This window comes from Neovison vison, chromosome 4, assembly GCF_020171115.1.
Source record: "Neovison vison isolate M4711 chromosome 4, ASM_NN_V1, whole genome shotgun sequence".
Classification (NCBI taxonomy): Eukaryota; Metazoa; Chordata; class Mammalia; order Carnivora; family Mustelidae; genus Neogale; species Neogale vison.
The window spans coordinates 41,654,690-41,678,494 of NC_058094.1; the positions used below are offsets into that span (position 1 = coordinate 41,654,690).

The window sequence follows — 23,805 nt, forward strand, 5'->3', positions numbered from 1 at the left end:
ACCACAGGCCTGGATGAATGGGTGGGTAGTGGTCAACGTTTACAGATCTACATACTCATGTCCTCCCTCTGTCCGCCCTATGAAGGGAAAGAAATGACTACTCCCAAGAGGAGTCAAGCAGGAGAAGAGGCCCCAAAAGAATAATAATCAAAAACCCTCCCACCTCAGATTATCAACATGCTTAGATCTTTGGCCAAAGCCACAAACAATCTGGACATTGAAGAACACAAATTAATCTTGCGAAATGTAATAGATATTTAAGGTGCTTAATTCCGGCAAGAAGAATAACCCAATAAATAAGTTTTCCTTAAATAGGAAGACTATGTGAGCTTACGTAAGTACTGATCGTATTGTCTGAGTCATCCTGCTTTGAGAAGAGCAGGCAAAAAAAAAAAACGTTCTGTTGGAGCTGTCCCCATAATAGAGCAATTCATGGTTACAGACCCCCACCTCAGGCTGTCTCTGGCCCATGGCAACTGTTGGGCAGTGACCCAGAAGTAGCCGTGAGAGTGAAGAGGTATGTTGGCAGCAGGAGGCATAAGGATCTTTGCTCACAGACTTCAGGTAACTGCCGCAGCTGCCCGAGGCGTGGGTTGGGTCTGCCGCATCTGCCAGTCCCTTCAAGCTTTGTGGCTGCCTGGGGCTGGGAAGGTGTATGGAGGGACATTCTGTATCATGTATCCAGGCCACATGTATTAAGGGATGACTCACTTTCCTCTCTTTCGGCTGTACAGTTAAGTGTTAATATAATTTTAGATAATTGGACAGTTATGTGTGCATTCACCTAGAAACTAAAACACCTTTAAGGTCAGGACTTTATAGGAGCTGAAGAAAGCACTGTGGGTCTGGGGGACAGTCATGGATCACTCACTATCTGGCCTACCCGACTAAAGCCCTCAGGACTCTTCTCCCTAGCTACTGGCTGCTGAAAGCGGGTAGACCCACCCCACTTCTCCTTTCTGGTTCCTCAGTCAGAACACAGACTCTGCTCATTGTAAGGATTTTGTTTCTAATCACCATGTGGATGGAGGGTTTAAAAAATGAATATGCAAGTCGCCAGGTTCCAGGGTCTTGGAAAGCTGTTACTCCTGTAGCCCCGGTATCCTTTCTGACTTCTTCCTGAGATGGTAATGGCAGCCCAGTTAGATTTCTGTTTTCTGTTTTTCTTTCAGAAAGCAGAGGTCACCAAACCTCTTGCTTCCTTCTGTTCCAGGCTTTCTGGAGACCAAGAGAGACCCTTTCTTTCTTTGTCTAGACAATAGGTTTCACTGGAATTCCAAGTGATTGTTCTTCTAAAGTGCAACTAAAGAAAATTGCTTCTTTTCCAGACATTTCACAACATGCTGGAAGGACAGGAAGACTGGATTTGCTGACGGACAGATCGTAAGTTACCTGAGTAGATTTCATTTTCAGATTCTTCTCAGGATAGACTGGACAACTTGTTGCTTTGTTGTTCTGAGGTTGCCCTGAATAGCCACCCAGTGGGGTTCCCCATCTGTGGCTTGGTAGGAAACAACATTCTTTAGCAGCCCTGACGCAACTGGCAGGGCAATGGCCACAGCCTGCCTTTGTAAGCAGGACACACGGGCATTAGCTGCATTGTTTCTGGAGGTTGGTATAAATGTGGTCCTGCCCTGTAGTCCTTCAGAACAAAACTTGAGGTTGAATCCCTTTTGTTGGGGGAGATAAGGGAGTGTATTGAGCTCCATGGAAAACGGACAGGAGGACTCTGACAGATGGGGAAAGGGTCACCCCCTCAGCAGGGAATCAGCCTGGACGTGGGTACTATAGCAACCCACTGAGAATTATCCTTCAAATTAAAGGATGGTTGGATTCACTGGGTCTGCCAAGGCAGGGAACCTGGCTGGGTCTTTGTCAGCTGACAGACGAGAGGCTGGCTTGCAACTGTGTGATCTGACAGTTCGGTTGCGTTCAGACAGCTCTACGCCTATTCCCAGTCTCACTGCATGTGTGTATGTAAACCAGTGGCACAGCAAGGAGGGAGGCAGTGGGGGCAACCCACTCCTGGTGCGGGTGAAAAGCAGTGAATTTCTGTGTGTGTACGCGTCTATAGAAATTTTTAATACAATAATAAAACTAATTAAAAGTCAGTTTGCTTTTTATTATTTTCATGCTCCAACAGTTCCAAACAATGTACGGTGACAGAATACTTCTCCCTCATAGGGGCAGACTTCTCCCACGCCCCCTCCCCCACCCCCTTGGTACACTATTGGGATAAACAAGCACCAGGTGGGAAGATTACAAATCACTGAAAGAGTAAACAGAAAGCAAATAACCCCTGAGATAAGATAAGAAGTTTTTTTATCCCCCCAAATTCCACTTTGTGGAATTTAGAGCAGGTTGATCTGTCTGCTGTGGCCCTTTCCTTGCTTAACTTTGTGTTTTGGTTATCCATTGCAGCTTTTCAAGCCACATCAACATTTAGTGCCTTAAAACAATGATCTTTTATTTGCTTGTGATTCTGCAGTTTTGACGGGGCTCAGTAAGGATGGCTCACCTCTGTTCCACGTGGTATCTGCTGGGATTGGAACTCCCTAGACCGCTTTTTCACGCACATGTTTGGTACCTCAGCTGAGGTGAGCTAAATATTTAGGGGCTGGCCAGGCATGTCTCTCCTTCCATGTGGCCTCTCCACATAGCTAGCTTGGGCTTCCGCACAGCATGGTGATCTCTTCTGTGGCAGCTAGCCTTCCACAGAGTGCAAAGCAGAGGTTGTCAGGCTTTCTTAATGTCTGGTCCTAGATATCCTAGAACATTATCACTGCCATATTCTATTAATCAAAGCAGTCCCAGGGCCAACCCAGATTCAAGGGGAAGAAAAATAGTCTCCACTTTATGATGAAAGAAATATTGTTGTGACTATCTTTGGAAGCATCAGCTACCTCACACTGTTTCCACTATAATAACAAAGTACTGTATGCTTTCACATTTGGCCTTTAACAGTTGATAAACATTATCAAATTAGAAAAAGTAGGTCTCAACTTGACTTTTTAATCATCCTGCCTTTAACGGGGAAATGGTCTCTTCAGGGATTCCTAGGAATAAGGAAGAGATTATGGAGCTCCAAGGGTAGCAATAACATTTGAGAGAAAACACAAGTGTGCCTGATTTGCTAAAACCTAAAATCTAAAGCACACTCAATTCCATGAGGTTATCCAGTCCAACTTATAGGCCCAGTCTACCTCCTGAGAAAAAGTCCAATGGCCACAATATTTTGGTTATTACTTCTGGGTATCAGAACAACAACAACAACAACAAAAGTAAAAAGTAAAAAAGTAAAAAAAAAAAAAAAAATCAAAACAACAAAAAAAGTAACAAATCCCTGCAGTTTGATTTTCATCCTTTATAACCAGTATTGTTGGAAATGGGCTGACCACAGGATTCTTGGGAGGGTCAGAATGTGAGAGGCCTTCAGATACTCTATGATATACCTGTCAGTGGTTGTCATAAATTTCACCCTGCGTGGGAGAATTGCATCTCAGTCCACACAGGATCCACATGAGAGCAGAGGTGCATCTATGTGACTCCCTTGCCTCTATCAGACACAGTTAATCCATACATCCGCATACAGAGCTTAGGCTTGGAAAGATTCTTCCAGCCCACTATCTCATCATCTTCTCACTATGAATAACCGGTGAGCAGGCCGGCCCGTGTGAATGCCAACGGTCTGCAGGTTTGTCAACAGTCAGGCCGAGGTCATAACCTCCCTGGGTCACATGGGAGCCTGGATGCAGAGACTGGGGAAGAAGCAGCTCTCCACTCTCCTTCCTCCAGGTTCTTCAGGTCTGCTGGAGCAGACCTCTCCAGGTCACGGACCTCTCTGCCCTGGGCTCTGGTCTCACGGCCCCTTCTGCCTCGCCTGCTGTAGGTTGAATCCTGAGGCTGTAGGCAAGTTCAGTCAGCTCCCCGCGTCAGATCCCACAGGGTGATGGGGCCTGGCTTAAAAAGGAGGTTAAGTGGGCCAGCATCCCCCGCATCTGGAGCCAGACTTTCTTCCCCAAAAAGGCCAAGAAGTGGACCTGCCGTTACAGGGTCACGTCTATGGCTCTACCCCTACAATGGGCCGAACGGGGCCCTTGGGATCTTTGGCCTCATCACTCTCAACGCCCTTAATTTTCCTCGCCCACAAACATGGCCCTCCATCCCTCAGTGCCCTCAAACCCTTGGGCCCTTACTCAGGCAAAGGGTCGCTGGGGTCGGGGCTCTTCCTCTCACCCTTCCCGTTCTGCCCCACACTCCTGCGGGTTCCCACTTCTGCTCGCCCCGGCCCTCCCCTGCTCCCCTCCCCGGTCGCCCCAGCGCCGGTGCCCCCCACACACGCTTCTCGCCCTCCTTCCGCTCGCCCCTCTTCTCGTCCCACGGCGCCCCGGCTTTTGTTGCCCGGGCTTGTTTCTAACTTGAGAGCGTCGCCCGGCTCGCCGCCAGGTCACGTGCGTTAGTGACAACCTCTCGCAGGGCGGCCCCGGGGCCCCCGCGCCGCCGATTGGTGGGGTCGGGCCTGGCGCGGCCCCGGGGCGGGGCGGCCCGACGGGCGGGCTGGGCGGCCGATCAGCTGTTCCGAGCGCAGCACAACAACAAAAGGAGCGAGACGGGCCGGCGGCGGCCAGTGGTCCAGCAACGGGACAGGCGGCCCGGCCCCGCGCCCCGCGCCCGCCGTCCGGGGAGCCGCAGCTACCTCAGCAGCCCCGCGCCCGTGCGCGCCGCTCCCAGCCGACCCCGCCGAGCGACGCGCCCGCTGCCTGCACGGCCCGTCTCCGCTGCCGCTCGGGCCCACGTAAGTGCGGGCGGGGCCGGCCCCCGGGGCCGCTCGCTCCGGCCGGCCCGCGGGCCTCCCGCCGGCCGCCTTCCGCGCCTCCCGCCTCCTGCCCCCGGCGGCGGCCGGGTCGAGGCCCCGGGGTGCGGGCGGAGGCGGACGAGCCGGGCGCGGGGCGGCGGTGGGTGTTCGGTTTCTGCCTCCTCCCGCGAGCGTGGCCTGTTTTCTTGGCCGCGGCAGGACCTCCTCCTCTTTCCCCTCCTGACTCCCCTCCACTCCTCCTCCTGCCCTCGGCCGTTGGACTGGCGTCGGGGACTCCGGGAGGACCGCCTGGGCGCCCCTCTCGCTCCTCGCCTTCCGCGCCAGCCCTCGCAGCCCCGGGTCGCGCCCCTAGCACCGAGGGTCCTGCGGAGCGGGGGACCCTCCTCTCTTCCGCGGCCACCGCCGCCTAAGCGCCCTGGGTGTCCGCGGGTCCGCTGCGTGTCCCCTGACCCTGCTCGATCTTCCACCTGATCTTTGACGCTGCACCTGCGGAAGGGGCCCTGTACTTGGCCGCCACCGGTAAAATCCTCCTCGTTTTGCTCCCGGACGCCGTTTGAGCGCTTCCTCAGTGTCTAGACTATGCGGAGGGCTTAGCGTGCATCAGTTGTCTCAGTTGCTCCTCACGGAGACCCTCTGATGTCGGCTTCATTATCTTGTGGATAGGAAACCCGAGGCCCAGAGAGATGAAGTTATTTGACTCGAGGCCACCCAACCAATTAAAAGGAAATGGTGTTTTCCCTTTCAAAGTTGCAGGTGCATTTTATGTGGGCATTCCTCGTTTTGTGTTACATTTCCTGACTGCCTCTTCTCATCATCTTCTATGTTGACTTCCAGTTTAGGAGAGGTTAAGGAAGAACCTCTTTCCGTCTGGAACGTCCAAGTATTTGGGCATTTGTTGCTAAAAGAGCCTTTTCTAAATATAGAGTAGTTTTGGAAAAGGGGAGGAGAGAGTGTGACCCATGAAGTCATTGAACAGAGGTAATAAAGAGGAACCCCCAAGATCCTGAAATCATTTGCTTGGTAATTGAAACGCACTGTTCATTACAGATGTGAAAATCCCTGGGAAGCATTTGATTTTAAGTCACAGACCCTATAATTCTGAACTGGGAGCATAATTTTTAAAGGCCGCTACCTGGTTCCAGGACCTCATTAACTTATATGAGCGAGGGCTGTTTTGTTTTTTTCTTCCTGTCTTTTGTTCTTTTCTGTGACTGCCTGCTCACTCTGTTGTTCCCTTCTATTTCTCTTGGGAATGGCCCTACCTTAAAAATTGGAGGTTAACAGGCTGGGAATAACCACTCACTGCTGTCTTTGTCCGCTGTCATTCACCCTTCAGGGCAGACAGTGGTGGGTCTCTGGGAGAGTAACCCACTATGACCAGCTGAATAGGCTGATTAGAAGCGGAACAAGCAAAGACAGCTTTCCTGGCTTGGTTTTTCTGCAGTTTAAAATCAATTCTAAATTACTTGAACCGGCATGTTTATTGTTCTAAAATAGGGTGGGATATAAAGAGAAAAATCATTTTGAGGCTGCTTTTCAGTGAAGATGTGTTAGGTTAGCCACCTGATATTTCGAAACCGTCAAAAAGCCACAACTGTACACATAGTTCGCAAAGTTAGATCATCAAAGTTGTGGTTTTGTTTTTGTTTTTTGGGTTTTTTTTTTTTTTTTTTAAATTTAAAAATGTTGCTTTTGGAGCCGCCTACTGGCAGCCAAAACCAGCTGAAAAGTACTGTTCTATGAAGTTCATAGAACCAGAGTTGAGGCCAAAAGGAGGCTGGGCAATCATGTGCAGGGAAAAGCAAGATACTTGGAACTGCACAGATTTATGTTCTAATGCCCGCTCCACACCTGACCAGCTCTGTCACTTTCGAGCAAGTTACTTAATTTCTGAGCCTCAGTTTCCTGTTAGTAACATGTGACAAGTACCTCAACTCACTGCCATATACAATAAGTATTCAGTAGATTGTAGTTCTGATTATTATATAAACATTTTGCAAGGAAGACATTCAGAGCCAAAGATGCTAAGTGGCTTACATTCATGCTGCTGGCTTGGAATGGACTTAAGTTTTCCAAGTTATATTTAATATTCTGAGATAATATTTACTGGCTGCCTGCTCTGTTGTCAGGCACTAGTCTGAGGGATACGCACTTAATCCTCACATCCACGCATAATCTGCGCACTATCCTCCCCATTTTAGGGATGAAAAAACTGAGGCACCAAAAGGTTACTAAATACCTTAAGTTCACACAAGTTGCAGGTAGCAAAGCCAAGATTTCAAACACAGCAGGGTACCTCCAGAGCCACAGTGCCTGTTGGTTGTTTGCCTGTCTCAAAAATAAGAAATCATTCTAACAAGCTCTTCCAGACTAGCAACACCTTTTCTAAATTCACAAACTAGAATGCTCTTCCCCATAAGTATTAAACTTAGCCACCTTTCTCTGCCCACAGAGCATTTCTAACTCATGTAATAATAGGAAAAACATTAATGATGAAATGTTAAGTAACAAAGCAGGAATACAGTATTTTGCATTCACTAGACTTCCTGATAAAAAGAAACCTTATGCGGAGAAGAAAATGCATAAAATACTAACAGTATTGCAACAAGGCAGTGAAATAGTTATTCTCCCTATCTTCTAAACTGTTTATAATGTAGTTTTGTTTAATTTTATAATGAATTTTTTTTTTTTTTTTTTTGGTGAGGGAGGAAGGTATTTTGAGCCAGAAAAACAGGGACAAAGCTGCCTTCTTGAAATGCTGGGGCCCAGATACTTTGTTTCTTTTCTCCACTGGGTTGAGACTTCCCTGGTAGATTGGCTAAGGTTGGTTAGTTACTGTGGAAAGTTTGCAGATGCCCCCCAAAATAGCAGTGCTACCTTACCTAGCCTTCTTTGACCCTACCTCTTTGCTAAATTCCAGAATTGTATTTGTAAATTTGTCCTCTTAGGACACATGCTTTCTCTGGAATTTTCACTTTAGTTTTATCATTGCCCTGGCGTTGTAAATATCAAAAAGTCCATGACCGGGGCACCTGGCTGGCTCAGTCAGTAGAGTGAGAGACTCTTGATCTCAGGGTGATGAGGTCGGGCCCCACATTGCGGGTAGAGTTTACTTCAAAAAAAATTAAATTAAAAAAAAAATGTCTGTGACATGTAACGAAAAGTGAAGTCTGAGGCTATGCTTTGACTTCCAGCTCCGCATAGAACCAGCCCCATTAGGAGCCTCCATTCCTGGGCAGGAGCGAAGGTGAAGGATAGCAGTGACCAGGTAGTGCCAGTTCCTGGGCAGTTAGGAGGTTAGGCTCTCAATATTTTAGAGAGATTTTTCTGGAACTACATTGTCCAATAGAGATATGTAATGTGAGTTATATGTATGTTTAAATTTCTGGTAGCCACGTTAAAAAAGAAAAATAGGTAAAATTAATTTGATTAACATATTTTACTTATCCTAACATATTCCAAGATTTACTATAGTTCAACATACAATTAATATAAAAATTTTTGAGATATTTTACAGTATTTTCAAGGAGGCACTAAGTCTTACTTGCACATACACTCTGGTGTATATTTTTAAACATATCCCATCTTGATTCAGATGTAAAATTTTCATTGGAAATAGTTAATCGGTTGTTCAGAACATACTTGGAAGTTTCCAAAAATTGGCTCAATTATCAGCTTTCAAATTTGAGTTTGAAATGGATTAAAAGTAAATAAAATTTAAAATTCAGATTATTGGTCATACAAGTCATTTCAAGTGCTCATTTGCCTGATGTGCCTTGTGGCCACCCACTGAACAGCTTTAGCATATTGGGGCTCTCCAGCAGCTCCTTGTTCTTTCTGACTCCTACAGAAAGCAAGGCCAAAGGAACTTTGCATAGTTAGTCTAACCCTACTTCTTCATTGTGCTAGAGGTCTATCGGGAGAGTGAAGAGGTGATCCAGCACAGTCTCCCCGTTTTTCCAGTGGATAGACTGAGGCTCAGAAGGGTTAGATCATTTAGCTCCAGCCACTTATGTTAGGGAGAGCACCAGAACCCTCTCCTGCTGGTCCCCAGGCCAGCCCTCCTTCCTCCTATCCCCAAACTGGTCTTTTTCCTTCCCAGGGGCCTCCACAGGTGTGTCATGTAAATCTGAGCCATGACTCAGGACAGATGAAAATGAGCTCTCCCTTGCCTGGTTGGGCTCCTGAATACTCTGGCCACCCAAGGTTGGTTGCCCTTGCAGGACATTTGGGATATCTCAAGGTAGCCTTGGACTTCAGGAGACCAAAAGAAGATTGACTGTGCTGCTCCGTGGAAAATTCCTCCAAAGGCACCTTTCCTGTGGCAGAGTTGTATATGTACTAGGCATTTGCTGGCTTCTGTCTCATGGATTTGGAGCTGTAGCTGGGGCGGGGGTGGGGGGAGGCAGTTGGCAGCTGGGAACCACAGCTGTCCAACCACAATGGCACCAGCATTGTTTTCTGCCTTGTAGCTTCCACGTTATAGGCCTGAGCCCCAGTAAGTTATCCTCATGTGGCATCGCAGTTGGGGGACAAGGTGCTCATTCAGGATGAGCAGGGGTTCCCTTGTGGGGTGCTCTGCTTTACACCCAGCAACTCCAGCTTCCTAGCTGATGCAGCGCCTGAGGCCAGCCCTGTACTCTGGAGAATTAAGATTATTCTCTCAACTAGTTCAGCAGACACAGGATTGTACTTGGGGCCAATATATGCCTTCATAATTTAAGAGAAATGGGGGGAAGATTTTTTTTTAAAGATTTTATTTATTTATTTGACAGAGAGAGAGATCACAAGTAGGCAGAGAGGCAGTCAGAGAGAGAGAGGAAGCAGGCTCCCTGCGAGCAGAGAGCCCGATGCGGCCCCGATCCCAGGACCCTGGGACCATGACCTGAGCCAAAGGCAGAGGCTTTAACCCACTGAGCCACCCAGGCGCCCAAGAGGGGAAGATTCTTTAAGTGTCTTTTTTCCCTCATAGCTTATATGCGAAAACCTTTATTTACACCAGACCTTGTCTATTGAAAAGGTGGAACATAAAGCTGAATTTGAATTCTGTACCAGAGCCCCAGGCTTCATGATTTTGGCCCCGCTGCTTTCCAGAAGGGTTTCTGGCAGACTAGTTATGCAAGTAATGTTTCCTGTTTACTCTCTTTTAATAATTAATGGATGATGATGACGGATTGTGACCACAAAAGTGTTCAAATGTCATTTATTTGAACACACATTTGTAGTACTACATATTCGTAGTAGCATGCCAAACAGTTATAGCAGTCCTGTTTGCGCATAAAGACGTCAACCAAGAATCTCCTTCACTACAGACTGTAACTACATTTCCAGCTAAAAATGCTGACTGTTTTGAAAGCAAAGGGTCAAGAGTCTGAAGTTATGGATTCAAGGCTGATGCTCATGAGAAAGAGTGTCAGAGGCTTTTCACCATCCCTGGATGGTCTCATGGTTTCTGTTAGCCCTGTTGTGTTGACAACTTCCCAAATCCGTGCCCCCAGCTGAGACCATGCCCTTGCACTCCAAAGCCCTGGAAATGTTCCGCTGCCCACTAGACAATACCAAGCACGTGACTTGCAGAGTCCCAAATTCAGCATGTCCAAAATGCCCAACCAGCACCTTCTGCAGTATACCTTTTCCGTTAGATGGTCCCATCATCCCCCCCATTGGCTTCTGGTAGAGGGTCATCCTTGGCTTTTCCCTTTCTGTAACTTCTGGCTTAGAAGGTCCTAAAAGATCTGGTTCTTGCTTAGCCCCCCCCCCAGTCTGCGCTCTCTGACCATCCATCTGGATCTTGAGTCCCATAGAAGGTTGCCACATTCTCACTCATCTGTAGGCTTCCTCCATTCTTGATCTTGACCTCTCAAGACCAAAGTCATTTACTACAGGAGTCCTTCCTGACCTCTGCTTGCCTGGACTGGAGGAACACCCCGTACTTTTTCCATGGCATTCATCACATTGGGTTGTTAATGGTTGCCATGGGAGGGCCGTATTCACTGCTGCCTCCCCTGTGCTCAGCACTCTGCCTGATGCATAATAAATATAGGTACTCAGTTAATATTTGTAGAATAGTAGTTGATGTTGACTGAGAACTTTGTGCCAAGTGCCTTGCTAAGTGGTTGCCTGCGTTATGCCATTTCACAAGAGTAGGATCAGGGAGACCCATCAGGGAGGTAGTGATTGGCAGAGTCCAGAGGGACACCCACTAGATTGGCTTCAACTAGGATGAAAGTGGTGGCAAGAAGTGGGCAGATGTAGGGCACATGTGCAGCTAGAGTCAACAGGACCTGGTGAAAGTTTGGTTGAGAGGTTGGGTGGGGAGCAGAAGGAGCAACTGCTAGGATTATGGCCTGAATAACTGCTGGATGCTGCTGCTGGGAAAGGGAAGGAGGACAGTGCATGTAAGTTTGTGGGGGATGGAAATTAAAAGTTCTCTTTGGTGTGTGTTAGGTTTGATATGACTATCAGGTAAACAGGGAGAAATGGTTATACACACACACACATATATATAAAAAATATATACATATATAATAAATATATAATTTATAATTATTATAAATTATATTATTTATATATTATATAAATATTGTAATGTTTATATTATTTATAAATTCTATGTGTGTGTGTGTGTGTATATGTATTTGGAATTCTGGAAGATCAGACAAGGCCAGAGTTCCTCACTTAGAACTCACCAGAGGGGCTCCTGGGGGACTCAGCTGGTTGAGTGTTTTACTCTTTTTTTTTTTTTATAAGATTTTATTTATTTATTTGATAGAGAGAGAGATCACAAGTAGGCAGAGAGGCAGGCGGGGTGGGGGGGGAGCAGGCTCCCTGCTGAGCAGAGAGCCCGATGCAGGGCTTGATCCCAGGACCCTGAGATCATGACCCGAGCCGAAGCCAGAGGCTTTAGCCCACTGAGCCACCCAATTTCAGCTCCTGTTGTGATCTCAGGGTCGTGAGCTCAAGCCCCACACTGGGCTTACCATGGAACCTGCCTAAAGATTCTCTCTCCTCCCTCTGCCCCTCGCTGCTCCCCTGTTCCCACGTGCTCACCCTTTAAAAACAAAACAACAACAAAAAGAACTCCCCAGAACTCCATGAAGTAGAACTCTTGCCCACTGAAATAGGATAACTTCCTAACTCCAAGAGCAGCAGAGCCAGCATTGGAACCCAGGTGCGCGGGCCACATTACCTTCCTGCTCGCCTGCAGCCAACACTTTCCGTGGCTCGCTGCTGTCCTCCTCAGTTTTCTGCAGTGTAAATTTCTCTGTGCCAGCTGTAGGAATTGTTTTGAAGGTCAAATTATGCTTGCTGATTTTTAAGTGGAATTAGGTATGCTTACAGTCCTATAGAAGAACAGAACAGAACAGAAGGTGAGCCGAGGAAAGCTGGTGGCCGTCCAGTCCTGCTTCAGGCTTCCTTCGGCAGCTTCTGGGCAGCTGAATGTCATACAGCAAGACTTAGTATCTGGCGTTTGCTTTTCTTACAGAAAAGCAGTATTTCAGCTTGAACTACATGAGTCAGATTTATCCCTTAGGAAAGCACAGATGTGAAAAAGAACCAGCTCCTTCCCTTTCATCTCACATTTATGTACAGGTTGCTTTTGAGTATTCATTTCATAATGGTTTATAAATAAGAGGTGCTAGATCTCTTGTGTTTGACATTTCTTGTGTTTGACCCTATAGGAAGAGAATGGCTGTAGCTACAGGCTAAGGCATGAGCTTTCTTCTAAAGGGGTGTGTGTGTGTGTGTGGGCACACGCTTTCGAAACCACACACATATTGTATAAATATGTGCTGATTTGAAATGACCTTCTTTTCCTATTTTATTTTAGGGATAACGACTCTCCTTGCTCTCACCTAAGTTGAATAAGCACCCCGTGCACTTTAATCTCCTCTCGTGCCATCAGGCAGACTGAAGACAGTGTTTTGAGATCTCAGCTGTAAAGACATCCCGCCAAAGTCTCAATCTTGCCTTAACCATGTTCCAGAGACTGAATAAAATGTTTGTGGGTGAAGTCAATACTTCTTCCAACCGAGAACCGGAATTTAGTGAGAAAGAAGATGAAGAATGGATTCTCGTTGACTTCATAGGTAAGGTATTCTTAGCTGTTAATCATCCCAGCAAAAGTGGAAACTCTTCCTTCTCAGTTTTTGCATAAGTAAACCAGTAACTCTGAAGGTTTGGAAGCCTTAAGAGTAAATAAGCAAGAATTGTCTAAAAAAAAATTGCGTGAAACATCCCGTGCCAGATGATCAGTCAGTGAAACTGACTGACGTCAGATCTTCCAGTTTTGCAACTCTCATAGTCTGTTCAGATCTGATGCACTTTAATAGGAAATCCTGTGCTAGACTAACAGTGACCCACACTGTTCATCACGTTTATTCAGCAGGATAGACGCAGTCTTCAAACCCATTCCCACGAAACCACCATGACCCACATGACCCATCCTATGCAGTGTTACACCACCCTACACACACACTGCGTGCTCAGAAATCATTTCCTGTCATTACAAATGAACATAAATGGTTTTGGTCTCACCTAAATGAAGAGAGGAATGTGAACATCAGCTTATAGTATCCTCTCTTCTTTTTCTGTGCCCCGAATGTGATACCGTCGGGATGCTCATGTTCCCGTGGGACTTCACCAACGAACGTGGACCATGATGTAGACGCCTGCCCTGGTTTCTCAGCAGCAGAAGCCAAAGCCGAAGCCATCAGTGAAGAGTCACATACTGAGCACCCGCCAGTCTTTTCCTGTTTACCTGCATCTCTTGAGTGCTTGGCTGATACTGGTGACTCCTGCTTGCTCCAGTTTGAGTCCTGTCCGATGGAGGAGAGCTGGTTTATCACCCCTCCCCCATGTTTTACTGCAGGTGGATTAACCACTCTCAAGGTCGAAACCAGTCCTTTGGAAAACCTTCTCATTGAACATCCCAGCATGTCTGTCTATGCTGTGCATAACTCCTGCCCTGGCGTCAGTGAGGCCAGTTGTGGGGCCAATGAATGTCCTGACCCAAGTAACCCCAGGTACGTTGTGAGTACAGTTGACCCTTGAGCATCCTGGGTTTGAACTGCATGGGTCTACTTATATAGAGAATTTTTTTTGATAAGCAGAATACAGGACTGTAAATGTATTTTGTGTTCCTTAGGATTTCCTTAATAACAGTTTCTTTTGTCTGGCTTATTTTATTGTGAGAATACAGTAGATAATACCTCTAACATGCAAAATATGTGTTCATTGATTGTTGATGTTATTGGTAAACTTCCCAGTCAGCAGTAGGCTATTAGCAGTTACGCTTCAGGCGAGTCATAACTTACATGTGGATTTTCCACTGCACACGGGTTGGCACTCCTAACCCCTGAGCTGTTGAGGGGTTGACTGTATTTTACTCTGTCCACAAGCAGTCTGGTTGACATGCAGTTTATTTATTTCTACTACAATTCAAAGCTGATTTTTTAGAAGATGCAAAGTAATCTCGTTAGAGATTTGTGAAAGCATGTACATAGTGCACAAGGTAGTGGATGGTGTGAAAAACATGTTCATTTTAGATTTTCAAAAAAAATCCATTAGAACATGGCTCTGATTATATAAGGAAGGGCTTTGGGATTTATAGTACTCTGAGAAGTGACAGAGAAGAAAAGACTGGCATTTCTGCTACGTGTCTCAATGTAACTGGCACTTTATACACTGAATTATTTGGGCTATCAAATTCAACAAAAATCGTATATCTTTCTTTCTTTCTTTCTTTCTTTTTTTTTTTTTTAGAGAGAGCGCGCGAGCAGGGAGGGGCAAGGGGAGAAGGAGAGAGACTCTTAAGCAGAGTCAGTCTCCCCACTCAGCGCAGAGCCCGACGTGGGGCTTGATCTCACAACCCCGAGATCATGACCTGAGCCGAAATCAGGAGTCAGACACTCAACCGACTGAGCCACCCAGGCACCCCAAGAGTAGTATATCTTAAAACTCTTATTTTCTTCCAGGTAGTCTTAGCTGGGTCACATCAAATGGCACTTAACCTCAAAAACTTGACAAATCGTAAACATGAAGTAGAATGGCAATTTTACAAAAACGTGTTCCCCAGAGAGTTGTTTTCTGCCTTACAGAGGAATGATTTCATAAACAATATTTTCTTGTTATATGGAAGTCCTAATAGGTCTGAAAGACTCTGTTTGAGTGACAGATAGGCTGAGGGCCTGGTCAGTAAAGACTGATATGTTTCAAAGCAAACTTATAGGCGTCCTATGGCCTTTATCCAGTGAGTATATTCAAGATGCTTGCACCTGCTGAAAGAAAGCCCATGGTCATGTTCATCAGCCCAAAGTCTGGCTGTTCACAGTGCATGGTAGTGGAATGTGCTGTGGTGTTAAAACAGTATTTGGGGGATGCTGACCCTAATTTCCTACATACCTACACTACATACCATACACTTCAGGTGACCTGGAATGCTTGGAACAGTTCAGGATGTTCCCATAGTTGGTCCTATATCCCAAAGGGCCTCTTCTTAGATTATTGGGGCTCTAACTCCACTAACTGGAACATTGTATATATCTTCTACCATTTCCTGTTTGCCAGATACAAACAAAACCCAGGCAGCTCATTAATTTAACTTTACCAGAGTTTGCTGCACTCGCAAGTTTGAATACTCTAAGTAATCTTGTGATCTTCTATGAGGATAAACATATCCTTTACCCAGCTGAGAAACAATTTTCTTATACAGTTGCCTGGCTTTATACTGGGTAAGATCTTTGGTGGGAAATGTTACTTTAACTGGCACCTGATTCAGCGCTTTAAGGTTATCGAGAGATCAGTGTTTCAGGCATTCCAACAAAAATTCAAAACTTCTAGGACATGGTATTGATTAAATTGCTGTATGATTGATTCAAATTAATTTCTTCATTTCTCAGAAATGCTTCCCACCTGATTCTGATCTCACCTCTGTAGAATTCCACTCAAGAGTTTAGCACGATTAATAGTCACTTTAAATGTTTAAAAAATTCACTTTAAATACAAACACTGATGTTTGTATATTTACTTCTCAGTGTTTAAAGTGTGTGTGTATATGTACAGCAGCTTTGTAAATAATATTATTATTCCAGAAACAGCATATATGCATTTGCAGAAAATTAGAATATGCAAATATGTAAAAATTAAAAAGTTTAAAAAGACATTTGCACGCCCCGGAGATGCACACTGTTAACACCCCAGGGCACATCCCTTCAGCTTGTTTTTCACAAACACATACACACACACACACACACAAGCACACGTTTGTATCCTAAATGGGATCAAGCCGTATATACTGTTTATAATCTGCTTCTTTAGGCAATGATCTGAACCTTTTTCTTTTTAGTAAAATTTCGCTTTATCTACTACCCACATGATACTCAGCTTTCTGCATTGGAGCCCAGAATAGTTCACCTCATTTGTCCAGACCATCCAAGATCATACTCTGCATCTGGTTATGTGTTTGCTGTTTTGATGCAGTCATAATGATCTTTTTTTTTTTTTTGGTATTTTGTTTGTTTCTTTATCTTGTTATATATTTTTTTAAGATTTTATTTATTTATTTGACTCACAGAGAAAGATCACAAGTAGGCAGAGAGGCAAGCAGAGAGCGGGGGGGATGCAGACTCCCCGCCAAGCAGAGAGCCCGACGAGGAACTCGATCCCAGGACCCTGAGATCATGACCTGAGCTGAAGGCAGAGGCTTTAACCCACTGAGCCACCCAGGCACCCCAATCTTGTTATATGTTTTGATGTAACATACAGGAAAGTAAAACAAATAGGTACTTTTCCATATATAGAATCAAAAGAACACACTTAACTTTCTATAAATTCCTTCAAAAGTACTGCAAATTATCATAGTTCTATAATAACTAAAAATTTTAACACCTTTTATTTCTGGATTTCAAATCCTTATTAAAAAAAACAACAACAACACTAAACCAAGATAGATCAGGTGTTACCAAACTTAGGATAACTATGTAGTAAATATCTATGTTTCCTAAACATGGTATCTTCAAAAGTTAGATTGCCTCTATCCTTTCTATCCTTGGGGATATTATCGTAAAGTATGTAACAAGAAGGTGCTTCATAATTACAGATGGGCTTCAGAGTGTATGTTTTATTGTATTTTGGCCTTTGTAAGTATTGTTTATGAGGTCTATGTGCTATCATAATCTTAAATAATACATGTGCCTTTAATGACCCATAGTAAACCAGTTTTAATTACAGAAAATGCATCATGTCCTAACAATAAAATTAAATAGCATTTTAAATCTTAACTAGTGATTTAATAGTTCACCATTTAACATTTGTAGGGCCAGGAAAAGCTGCTTATAAGACTCACTGGCACAGAGTAAGTACATTCCCTTTGAGACTGTGTAATATGTGTTAAAATCAGTCTGAGCAGAAAGCCCAAAGTATCAAAATGCCCACCTTTTACAAACTGCTGTCTTTATATTAACTTCTTCCTATTAGCTTCTTAATGTGACCCCCTTTAATTCTATTTTTTAAAAAATCTTTAAAAATTCTAGTGTTTTCCTCTAGTGATTACAGATATAATCTATAATTGCCCTTGTTGTGTAAAATAACCCTTAGAATTCTTAAAACTCTTCCTGTCATGTGTGGATAAAACTTATATCTATCCTGTTAGATAGCTTTTAATGTAGAAAACATAGAATAATCATGTGGTCTGTAGCCATATTTCAAGATGTGTTCTCCACAGGTCTTTGCGACATTACTATGCAAAGTCCATTCCAAAATGTGCCCTGTTGCGATATCAATGAAAAACTTTTATAATAAGCGGGTAGCTTTTGATCCAGAAAGTGTTAAATGAGTAGAATTTTCTTATGCACATTTCTATTAAATGTGGGTTTAAAGCTTGTTTCCTGGAACATTTACTTATAGACAGAAAAAACGTGTATGAAGGTGCAGCCAGCCTAGGGCATCAGTACCAACCCCCTTCCTAACCACAGACTTTGGAGTAAAACCTGTATTAGAATCTTGGTTGCATGAGGTAATAATAGTGACCGTAACATCACTGAGCCTTAGCTTTCTGGTCAGTAAAATTTGGCAATTAAAATATTTTCCTTTTTAAGATTATGGTGAGAATTAAATACACTACATTTGCAAAACAGTTGGCCAATCCAGATAATCAATAAATGTTAGTCCCCCTCACAGAAAATCTTATCTAAATGCATTTGCTGCCTGATTGAAATTCACTCAAAATGTGAAGCACTTTTTAGAAAAATACAGTCTACCTAATTAACCATCCGTGGATTATATGACATATTTCTATGAAAAACTGTCCTCTCCTTTCTGTCATTGTCAGTTAGTGTGGTCACGAAAGATAAATTTGTCTGTCAGCTATAAGACACTAAGCTCTCATTCAACCATAAACAAATTAGTGTGGCAAATTGAATCACTAAGTACCTTTTTCAAGTTCATTAATAACATGCTCTGTTACTTAATACAGTCCCGTTTTCTTCTGTTTCAGAGTGGAAAGTCGAAATGAAATGGGGCAGCACATCCATTGCTATGTTGCAGCTCTTGCTGCGCATACAGCTTTTCTGGAACAACCCAAGAGCTTTCGCCCTTCCCAGTGGATAAAAGAACATAGTGAAAGACAGTCTTTGAACAGAAATAGCCTTCGTCGCCAAAATCTTACCAGGGATTGCCACTCTAGGCAAGTCAAGCACAATGGCTGGGCTGTCCATCAGCCCTGCCCCCGTCAGTACAATTACTAAGAATTTCAAGATTGGTTGGATTCTCTTGGTTTGTTTATATGTGTGTGGACGCGTGTGGACGGACAATGAAGATGCTGTTTCTTTACAACCAACTGATGACCAATCACATAGTTTTATCGATGTGTTTAGACACTATCTTGAAAACCAGATTTACATGCTGTATATCACATAATGCCTTGCTTTTAACACTTACTTTTTTGTAAATTTTTTCAGAATATTTTTGGAAACATATCAATACAGTTACAGTGTTTGGTGTTTGGGGATGTCTTTAAATCTATTAAGGTGTACATGAGTTAGCATTCTAAAGACATTTCTTCCCAAGTATGAGAATAGGCATCTTTCAATTTCATTTTATTTTGTATTAGTTAATCAATATTTTGAGTAAGCAAGAATTTATTCTCAGGGTCAGCCATACACTTTATTGACCAGTACTTGATAATCTTTTCTGTATATAACGAATACATTTTTACACTCTAACATGAGCATTAACAGGTGATAGTTGCCATAGATATAATGGAATTATGGCTGAACTTTCTCTTGAAAGAAAACTTGATACATTTCTGTGTGTATAGGTTTGTGTTTTTTTTGTTTGTTTGTTTGGTTGGTTGTTTTGTTTTGTTTTGTTTTCTGGATTAGCCATGCAGTTCATTTTGGAATTCAGGTACATTAAGTATTAGTGAACAGTGCATTCAGTAATTCTGACGTGACTGTGTGACGTGGTACAGAGATCATGGGACAAAAGCACTTGTCTCCCACGCAGAGGGATTCAGTTAGACCTGTGAAATTGTTTCTGGAGAAATGTACGTCTACAGCATACCCGTTAGTCCACTATTTAACTTGTCTGGAGTCTTTCCTGTCAGCTCTGCCCACTTGCCACCTCCTGTCAGCCGTCAACTCAGAAGTACTCATCCAGGCACTTTAGTGACTTCTTATTTAAGACTGTCCAAGGGAAAAGAAGTAGATTTTGTACTTCGGATGCAGTGATCCATCCTCTGCCATGGACCTGTCCTGCGAGGCCGAGGAGGGATTCCCGGTGACATCCTTTCCTCGCATCCAAATGAAGAGTGACGGGTTGGAGCCCTTGAGTTTCCATTTTTTGTTTTTGTAACTGGGGCTACAGGCAGAATCTTTAACCACTTTGGCCTCTATTTCCTCCACCAACAGGGGGGAGTAGTAGTATTTACCTTCCTCACCTTTGTCATGCGGACTGTGTACTGATGGGACCTGGGCTGTCCAGAGCTGAACCTTGTGTGAAATTCCAAGGGCCTCTCTACTGAATCTAATGATGGGGATGGGGGGAGGAGGCCTGTGGCGGTTTTCTGCCGCAGCTGTTCTTCAGAGTGTTGGTGCTAACGAGGCCGGCGTTCAGGGCTCGATTCACACGAGGCCAGTTAACACACAGAAACTCTGTTTTGTACCTCCAGCCAGTCACTTTATTTCTTAGCAGTTGTGATGGGTTTTGCTGAGCCATCCACATTCACCAGTTTCCTCTGTAACTAAATTAAACATACACAATCCAAAGCATATTCTACTGTCAGATCAGTAGTATCACCTTTGCAATCAAATAGCTTATTCTTCTATCTCCTCTGCAACCCTAATAAGTACATGTCTATATAAGGTTTTCAAGGGAAAAAGCATATAGTTATGTGAAGTATTATATTTTTCAATAACCCTGTAACAGTTCGGTGCAGGGAATTATGGGAGACTTTTTTTTTCTTTTTCTTTTTCTTTTTTTTAACCTAAGTGAAGAGCTGTGCTCTTTTCTGCCTAGACTGGGATGTTTGGGGTCAGAAGAGGTTAAATAGCTTCATGAGATGGTGGTAGTAGCTGGTCCTTCCACTGGCCATGACGCCAGGAATGTCTTACATCCCCCTTCTCTCCTTACTCCTGTTCCATTTCAACTACCCCTTTATTTATTTGTTTTCTAATTAGGGGCCAAGTCTGTAAAGTTTTGTCAAACTGAGCTAGAAGTTACTTTGTTACTATTTGTGTTTACGAGAGCTGAGTGGTTAAGATAAAGTTTTCATGAAGGTGTGTACGTTTTAAACCGTATCTGTTATAGGGCCATACGTCGGTAACTTGAAAATAGACCAGCTAAATGTTTTCTGGATGTAAGCCTCTGAATACATGGGGGTCTCTTTTTTCATATATTACATGCAATTTGTTAGTACCTCACAAGCTACCGAAGTTCAGCCATGAGAATATGTTTGGCAGCGTGAACAGATTTGTATATAAAATAGCAATGGTTTTTTGGGGTTTTTTTACTATTATTTTTTCAAATTTCCTGATACCTGAAAATACGTCTCTGTTACTGACTTTTTGTTTGCCTTATCTAGACCTAGTTTTTTATGGTTTATACCTGGGAAGCAACACTTTCAGTCTTGGGGATGTTTTCTTAGGCTAACCAAGCCATCTGTCCTATCGGACTGTGGTTTTTATATCAATATCTAAGGTTTCTGCCTGAAATTGGCACATGTTAGAACTGAAGAAAGTGGTTACACAATTCATTTGAAGTTCTTGATCATTAGATGTTTGTTAGGCATCTACTCTGTGTGAGACACAATACCAATAATAACAGAAGGATGTTGACCTGCTAAGTATTCTTTGAAACATGGCCAAAATGCAATTTATTATAAGGTAATTATTATTTCTGTTGTTGTAAATATTAGTGGTTTACAATATGCTTTCGTGCATATTTATTAAAACTTTAAGCAGTGAGAAATCAGACCCCTCTGAATTTAGTGTTCTGATGGTTTCTAGACTGATAATATGGAATGTTACTTGGAAAAAGTTTGGACTATATGGTGCACACAAGCAGTGCTTCATGAATGAGCTTCTTAGTTTTTAAAAATGCACCATGTTTCTCAAAGTTTGTGTTTTTGTTAATAAAACATTTTATAATGTATTTTCCATGTTTTACTTTTTCTTTATCAACTAACTATGTATTGCACTGTAAGGTGAACACAAACCATCCATTATTTATCATCTGTGGCAATGCATTTATATGGTTGGGTGGGTGGGGAATTTTTTGCAGAAGGTGCACAAAAGTTTTTTGACTTTCTACTCCGGTGAGCTTTTTCTACATTAATTTCCTGGACATTTTCCCAGTTCCCAGGTAGTTTTTGTATCAGAACATTGATTCTAGTGAGAAGACAGTTTCCTTAAAACTGGAGAGGGCCATTCAGCATCGCCTATTGATTTTACTTCTAAAATCTCTGCAGTACACTGGTTTGTCATCTGTACATCTTCACCGAATCTGAGTGTCTATGCTATTTCTCTTCCTCCTCAAGGAAAGATACTGTTTTTCTATACTCTTCCTTAAAAAGAGCAGAAGAGAGTATCTTTCTTATCCTCATTTTCTTTGAATTGGAAACAAAAGAAAGCAAAAATAAAAATGAAGGGTTCCAACTGGAAGACAGACATTTAATAAATGGATTAGTGGAGAATGTTTAAGAGTTTCCAGGTAGTTTTGTTTTTAGAATCAGTAAAAGGACTGCTCCCGATACTGGAGATACTAGCATATGTTTGTAATGTTACCTTGAAGTTATCTTTTATTTTATCAGGCCCATTCATACTGGTTAAATTCTTTTGGAAGTCCAGCTACTCTCTCGGATGGCTTCACTGCCATCAGCTTGTTGATGCATTATAAATGGCATCCTTATCTACTTATTGTAATGCTTAAAATTTTATATGAAATGCTTTATTTAGAAAACCTGCCTAATCCAGTGGTGTCAGCCTTGCCATATACCACTTTCACTTCATATATGACACCAGTTACAGTGGTTTGGGGGTGGAGAAAGAGGTACTAGAAACCATACAGATAAAGACCTCTTTTTCTGTTTGCAACAGTATCCTTTCCTTTCTGTGGGAAGAGATGTTACTATTCAAAGGAAGGCAGCTTAAGTGGATGTTTTGTATATCATTTAGAATTTTCCTTACAACATATTTTTTTAATTGTATGATTATTAAATGCTCCATTTAGCTCTGTATTTGCCTGAAGTTTTAATATTTGTTTTCTAGGTGGACTTCTTAAAAACCAAATCAGGACTTGGGGAGTTCGATGTGTGTGTATCCAGGCTTGATGTGTATGAGTGGTTTTGCTTGCTTTTTGGTTTTCCTCCAGAGGTTTGGAACTTTAATCAATAAGTGTGTGTGTGTGTGTGTGTGTGTGTGTTTAAGTGGCTTGGGGTTTCTTCTCAAGTATAATTGTGAACACACTTGCTTTTCAAGGGCAGGGCATCAGTTTTAGAGACTGAAGAGTATTGTAGATTGTACTATGTGCCTTCTCGATGTATTTCTGGACATAAATTTTTTTCAACTTGAAAACTCAAAAGGGACATTTGGTTGGATTATATACTGTACGTCATCTATGCATAAATGGCAGCTTGTTTTCTTGAGCCACTATCTAAATTTTTTTCTGTTTTTATAGAATTTTTTATACTGATTGGTTCATAGATGGTCAGTTTTTTACACAGACTAAACAATACAGCACTTTGCCAAAAATAAGTGTAGCATGGCTTAAACGTTGTGTATTAACACCAGTTCTTTGTATTTGGGTTCAGTGGTGCATTTTGCACTACTTGAGTTGTGGTTTTTAATCTGTCAATAAATAAAATGTTCTTTAACTTCACACTCGTCAGATTCTCTTATTTTATCTTTATGGCCACAGTCTTAAAACTAGATACAACTTAATTAAATAACTTGCTGTTTAGTTTTACTTATCCAAAATATTTAATATGCACTTTAAATATTGTTTTTAAAGTTTATATAAATTAGTATGTTAAAAATTTTCACCTGAAATGAATAATCATTTAAGTGAACATGAATTTGAGGATGACTCCTAGCCAGTACCTTTTCCCTGCAACCTATAATTGTTAAACAAATAGAGAATTTTTTTTTAATTCATTTGAGAGAGATACAGAGACAGAGAGGGCACGAGCAGAGGGTGTGGCAGAAGGAGAAGCAGACTCCCCGCTGAGCTGGCCCCGGTGAGCTGGGAGCCTGACATGGGCTCTATCCCAGGACCTGGAGATTATGACCTGAGCCTAAGGCAGATGCTTAATCATCTGAACCACCCAGGCACCCCACAAATGCAGAATTTAATACACCGGTTCTTAGCCTTTTTGTTTTTTGGTTTTTTAAGATTTTATTAGTGAGAGCATGAGCAGGGGGAAGGGGCAGAGGTAGTAGGAGAAGCAGACTCCCCATTGAACAGAGAGCCTGATATGGGGCTCAATCCCAGGA

The 23,805-nt window shown here is 43.1% G+C and overlaps 1 protein-coding gene across 2 annotated transcripts; it reads left to right on the top strand.

Annotated features, from left to right (window-relative positions):
* The first annotated feature begins 4,632 nt into the window (after positions 1-4,632).
* Positions 4,633-23,191, top strand: TP53INP1 (tumor protein p53 inducible nuclear protein 1). 2 transcript variants are annotated; one of them, XM_044245269.1, is made up of 5 exons: positions 4,633-4,795; positions 12,648-12,906; positions 13,485-13,842; positions 17,134-17,171; positions 18,312-18,452. In XM_044245269.1, the coding sequence occupies exons 2-4, from the start codon at positions 12,795-12,797 to the stop codon at positions 17,153-17,155; spliced, it is 492 nt and encodes a 163-aa protein (XP_044101204.1). In that variant the 5' UTR covers positions 4,633-4,795; positions 12,648-12,794; the 3' UTR covers positions 17,156-17,171; positions 18,312-18,452. The 2 variants fall into 2 exon arrangements, with proteins under 2 accessions (XP_044101204.1, XP_044101203.1); XM_044245268.1 differs by lacking the exon at positions 17,134-17,171 and having other exon boundaries at positions 4,634-4,795; positions 18,312-23,191.
* The last annotated feature ends 614 nt before the right edge of the window (positions 23,192-23,805 follow it).

Coding starts and splice junctions, on each gene's coding strand:
- TP53INP1 (XM_044245268.1), top strand. CDS start 12,795: ATGTTCCAGAGACTGAATAAAATGTTTGTGGGTGAAGTCAATACTTCT. Junction 12,907..13,484: donor GATTCTCGTTGACTTCATAG/GTAAGGTATTCT, acceptor ACCATGATGTAG/ACGCCTGCCCTGGTTTCTCA. Junction 13,843..18,311: donor CCTGACCCAAGTAACCCCAG/GTACGTTGTGAG, acceptor CTTCTGTTTCAG/AGTGGAAAGTCGAAATGAAA.